The sequence below is a fragment of the Dreissena polymorpha genome, chromosome 15 (genome assembly GCF_020536995.1).
Source record: "Dreissena polymorpha isolate Duluth1 chromosome 15, UMN_Dpol_1.0, whole genome shotgun sequence".
Classification (NCBI taxonomy): Eukaryota; Metazoa; Mollusca; class Bivalvia; order Myida; family Dreissenidae; genus Dreissena; species Dreissena polymorpha.
Window position 1 is genome coordinate 19,141,599 of NC_068369.1, and position 5,827 is coordinate 19,147,425.

The 5,827-nt window shown below is 39.1% G+C and overlaps 1 protein-coding gene across 1 annotated transcript; it reads left to right on the plus strand.

Annotated features, from left to right (window-relative positions):
• The first annotated feature begins 493 nt into the window (after positions 1-493).
• Positions 494-5,459, plus strand: LOC127860103 (GTPase IMAP family member 7-like). Its single transcript, XM_052397917.1, has 3 exons — positions 494-1,422; positions 2,668-2,754; positions 3,042-5,459. The coding sequence occupies exons 1-3, from the start codon at positions 1,359-1,361 to the stop codon at positions 4,178-4,180; spliced, it is 1,290 nt and encodes a 429-aa protein (XP_052253877.1). The 5' UTR covers positions 494-1,358; the 3' UTR covers positions 4,181-5,459.
• Positions 5,460-5,827: the final 368 nt, after the last annotated feature.

Here is a 5,827-nt window from a genome sequence, read left to right on the forward strand (position 1 = left end):
ATTCTAGGTCAAGGTCACATTTAGAATTCAAAGTTTGTAGTAACCAAATGAACTAATGAAAGGTTGTGTCATATTTGATAATCGTTGTACCCTGCACATTGATAAATTATACTCAATCATAACAATTCCTTGAATTTCAATAAGCAAATCGGTATAAAGTTTCACGGCATTTTGAATCGCGCGACGCTCGAGAGACGCTGTGCACAAACTTCGTTGAAGTTTAACCCATTTATGCCTAGTGGACTCTCCCATCCGTCTAAATTGGATCAATTTATTTCCAAAATTAGGGATGTCTAGTATATTTATTTCTATATTTAGAATATTTCTTACAGAAATCCCTTTAAGCAAACCCATTTATGCCTAGCGTCTAGAAAAGAGGCCTTGGCAAACAGACCCTGATGATGCGACGTCTCATCTGGGTCTGTTTGCCAAGGCCTCTTTTCTAGACGCTATAAAAGCCTATTTTTCTCGCAAGTTTAAACTCTTAAGGACGTACAATCTAGTGGCAAAATGCTTCTACCGTAACAATGGTATAATATACATAGCGCTATTTGGAACAAATACGTGTTATGTACTGTCAATATTCACGTTTTTATACAATCATGTAATCGCAGCCATTTATTTGCACACCGCGGATCTATTGACAGGATCTCTCGTCCCATTATCGACACACAATGCAGATATAATGGTTATCCCTTGCCAATTTTCTGCTCGCTCATTGTATTTGATACGTTTTGATACCTGCTGAATGGATAACATTTATTTTCGTGCGTTTGGTTGTCGTGCATTGTCCCTCAGGTGGTCAGAATTGAATCGAACTCAAACAAGACGCATGTAAGTGATGAAGCACGAATCTGGCATAACACTACGCTCTCACATATTGTGGATTAATATTAAAGTTAATGCACATATATTTTGAACCATTTTAAATGTGTGCGTGTGTTTGTGGGTTGCATTAGTGAATGAATCTATCGTTTATTTATATCTAAACCGTTGAAAATTATGACATGATGAGCGAGTTATACGTGCATATAAAAAGCAAATTTCAGACGAAATCGTAGTTGGTGCCCGACATTGGACGTGCGATATGTACTTCTGTGTATATATTACAAACCCTGTGAAAATTCATAATCTGCACCATTTCAATAATAATAATATGACATATGATCTGGACTCAATATCGCACCCATACCCACCGTGCTCGGCACTTTTTTACCATGCATCAATACTGGACAACGAAATGGAAAAGTTACCCAATAATGTGTAACCATGTGTGATATCCACACTGACAGAGTGCCCGTGATTCTATCAATATACGTGGTCTTCAACCTCACACGCCGTGACGCACATCCGGCCACATGACGGGCTACACGAGCCGCAGTTCCGTGGAGCTCATCTCGTCCCCCGAGCGAGTGCTCATAGGTACATATGCGGACACTTCCGCTAGCCGGGTTACCAGATCCAATCATTCTCGTAAAAAATATGTTTGATAGTTTTTACTTGTCGTAAAAAAAAAATACGATTATCATAGCAGACGTTATCACGTTTTTCAGATTATCGATACTTTATTTTTAGATTTGTTTTATATTGATAGCATTCGTTACAAATCAATATTATGTAAGAAAATTAATACAAATATTTCATAAAATGGAATGCAATGTGTCGTTATATTCGATCATTTCTTACTACACAAAGGTTATTCACAAATATCTAAATACGGAATGCGTAGCCCGAAACAACCGTCATTTACACTTATTTCTGCTAGCACGTGCTGACATGTAATGACTTTAGAAAGCCGAAAAATTTATAAACATCGCAATATCCATATGTTTATTCAAAGATGCTATAGTAAACGTGGTATTGGTTATGTATACATACAATATTATCGGAAATCTGCAAATATATAAGTGTAAAGAAACTATAGATTCCATTCAAAATACATTCATTGTTTATTTCCCTATCCGTTCTATACAGAGGTTCCGAAGATTGTATGGGTTTCAAACAGTAGTCAAACATTAATCCGTCGCTAAATATCCTGCTTTGAAATAAAATTACAATGAGCAATTCAATGGTGTGGTCCACAATGGATGGCGCATGTAACGCCGTTAAGGTTAGTTACATTGATTTACAAATATGAATTACTTCCAGTATTTTTTTTCACTCATTACTACAGTTTTATTACGTCTGTATTTTATTTTGTCGATGTGAATTAAGCAATAAGAAAACGTTCTAAACGCGCTGCAACTTTTAAGTTACTTGTATCATCGGCGTCATTGTAACATTGAAATCGTTTGAAATTTTCTAAGCGTGTTTAGTACAATGTAGGTTTAATATATTAGCTAACATCCTAATGATAACGTCAATACAATGATTTCAATTTGTTGCGTAGATTTTTTTTATTTGATGGGTTCTTACTTTCGTAGCGTCTATAACACACGCATACAAACTTGGCAATTAGATTTGACCATAAAAATCTGACACTGTTTTTTTTATACACGCTGTCATTTATATAATATTTTATAAGACTAATTATGAACATCAGTACTCAAAATCATGAGAGACTTCATCAACGTAATACACGTACACTATTATAACCGTGCGCGTTGTGAGACTTGCCTGTACGTGTCCATAGACGTGAAAAGCTAATCTGAACACTCTTTATGTCAGGTCGGCAAGATGTGAAGGCGGGACGGGAGGAGATGTTTATATCGCCCCGCAGCTTCCAGACGGACTTCCACCCTATACGCAGATCGTGTAAGTAGCTACGTCATATGTGGATGTGATTGAAGTTATACGAACTCCGGGTGCTCCGAGGTTTCTGTTTGTCTGGAGTAGCCGATTCGACAAGTGGTTGTCGTTGGCATCACTTTGGTGATATACATGTACTTGCATTCGCCGTCCCTTAGCCGAATTGCTGAATGCATATTACCTTATTCCGACAGTAATTTGAGAAGAATTTCAAAATATCAAATATGTGAAGTATCTTCATAAAAATTGGTCTTCGCCGGACATACTTTATCTCTCGTTTATTTCGGTTCCAGACCCGGACCCCGAAGTGGAGCGACGTATAGTTCTTCTAGGGCGCGCGGGCGCCGGAAAGAGTGCGAGCGCCAACACGCTCGCTGGCCGCCACGTGTTTCTGGAGGCGCGATGGGGCCGTTTCCACACCTCAGAGTGCCAGCGCACGACCGTCTCGAGGTTCGGACGCAAACTGGACATCTTGGACACGCCGGGCTTTCTACTGGACGCGGACATTAACGGGCCGAAGGTCAAACGTGAGTTCGCTAAGGCTATAGGGATATCTTCTCCAGGACCGCACGTGTTTGTGTTCGTATTTCCGACCCCGCACATGCATAGGTGCGATTTTGAGATTTTTCAAAAATTCATCCACGTGTTCGGACCGGAAGTTGTGAACTACACGATCTTGCTGTTCTCCAAGGTGGACGATTTGGATTATTTTTCTCTCACAAAGCAGGCGTTTATACTTTCCGCGCCCCCGGAATGGAAGGCGATCATGAAAGTCTGCAACTACCGGTGTGTCTGGTTCCAGAATCGCTCTCCGCAAGCGGAGAAAGAGCTCATGGTCCGCACGTTCGTGGAGACGCTGGAAAACGTGATCAACCAAAACCTCGGCCAGTATTTCTGCAACGATCTCTTCTGGACCGTCGAGAAGACGATCATCGAACGAGATATCACGAGAAGTAACCAGAATGCCAGACTGAACTCGCTCAGACGGAAGCTCAGGGTGAACTTGGACGCCGGTATACAGCACAGATACGGCGACACCACACGGAAAGACCCTAACAGGACTCGCGAAGACTTCCGAAAAGATTTGGCGGGAAATAATATGAAACTGATTGACACCATTTGGCATTCGATCAAATACTTCAACTGTATGAAAATTTTACGAATACCCAAACATTTGTCAGAACATCAGCATGAGGCGGCGAACGAGGGTTTCGACCTTGACATTTCCAACCCGGTACGTGTCAACGAGGAAGTGAACAAACGTCACACGACTACTGCGCAGCCACAAGAAGTGCAAAAGCGCGGGAGATTTCCGCGACTACCGAAAATCGACACGAGCAAAAATCAAGGCCCGAGCCACAGACTCGAACCTCTTACTGAGAGAAGTGAAGGAACAACGAAACTACCGAAACTGGTGGCGAAATACAGATAACCAAGTCTGTTACTTAGCATATATTTTTTCTGCCGACAATGTCGGCTTAGTTGAAAAGACAAGGGTACGTCATGCACACAAGTAGGAAAGAGTTTTGGTTTTGGTCAAAGGGTCTTAAATTATCGTTCACAGCACAAAGATGGAGGCGGAGAAATGAGATGCGCTCTGGGAAAGCGGGGCTTAATGCATGTGAGCAGTGTTAGAGCAGATTAGCCTGTGACATCCTCACAGGCTTATCAGGGACATTTTCCGCTTTTTTTTCGTTCAAAAGAAGTCTCTTCTATACGGAAACCCAGTCGTGGATCAAGAAAGTGTCGCCCCAGATTAGCACGTGCGGACTGCACAGGCTGACAGGAGACGACACTTTACACACAGGAATTAAGCCCCGATTTCCCACAGCGATGCTCCTATATTCATGTCTAAATGATTGCGCTCAAAACAGAAATTGCTGCCCATGGTATGGTGCCTCAGTTTTTATGCATCTATGACGGATTTGTTAATTGACATACTACATTAATAATAAATAAAAGTGTAGTTGATTAATGTGCACATAGCACTATTTTGTAAGCAGGAATGCAATTGTAGCTTGAATGATATACCAACTTACAAGAGAAAAGTTCAAAAAAATGTATCGTGCATAATGAGAAAATCGTCAATTATCTTTAAAGCACAGCACTTTTAATGCTGCTCAAATACGAATGTAAACCAAGACATTTAACATTTGTCAAAATGGGGACAATTGGCTTGATGACTAGTCAAAATGGGTGTCTATTGAAGTTACTTCACACTGCCAAAAATGTAACACTAGACTGATGTTTTGTTTACTGTTCTTTGTCTCTAATCAATTAAAAGGTTGTATCAATAAGCCAGAAAACTGACGTAGGGTATACAGAATTTCATGAAGCAATGGCTATCACAATGTATTGAATAATGATAATGGTTAAAAATAGTTGGTTTATCAAAAGAGAGGTACATTTTAAGGCAATAATCACATTGTTACAATTCACCTCAGCTTTTCTTGATATGTCAACTGATATTAAATAACCATGTCAATTATTAGCATTTTGTATTAAGAATTGTTGATGATAGCAAGTAAGTCTATGTGTGAGGTATTTCGTATGCAAATGGCGCCATTGTGAAGCGAAAATTAACATCATTGAAATGACAAATAGCAATCGAATTGTCTGTGTGTTATTGTTTGTTTCAAATACATGCATTTTTATAGGTATCCTATTTGTATTACATAATTACATAGCTAAAACATTAACTATGCAAAAAAGTGTACTAGTAAGATTAAACATGATCACCTACAATACTCTTTAAGTATATTTTATACAAACACATAGAATTGCAACATATTAAGCTGTCTTTAAATAAGAAATACTTAACAATTAAGTTTTAGCGCATGTGCAAGATTTTACATAAACCCAATAATCTGGCAAAAATAAATCCTTTCAAAACGCAAACTCTATCAACTGTAATTAAACAAATAAAACTACCATTGGTAATTAAATTGGCCAATTGCTGTATGGATTCGTGGGTTAAAATAAGCGCATTCCAGGATAAGTCCATAGATAAAACAAAGCAATTTCTATTCAATAACAATCTCTTATCTCTTATCCCATGGAGAAACAAAAACTACATCCA

What these genes read in the sequence shown, in the direction of transcription:
- LOC127860103 (XM_052397917.1), top strand. Translation starts at nt 1,359, where the DNA reads ATGACGGGCTACACGAGCCGCAGTTCCGTGGAGCTCATCTCGTCCCCC. An exon ending in CCCCGAGCGAGTGCTCATAG is followed by an intron (nt 1,423 to 2,667) that starts GTACATATGCGG and finishes TCTTTATGTCAG; the next exon opens with GTCGGCAAGATGTGAAGGCG. An exon ending in CCACCCTATACGCAGATCGT is followed by an intron (nt 2,755 to 3,041) that starts GTAAGTAGCTAC and finishes TTTCGGTTCCAG; the next exon opens with ACCCGGACCCCGAAGTGGAG.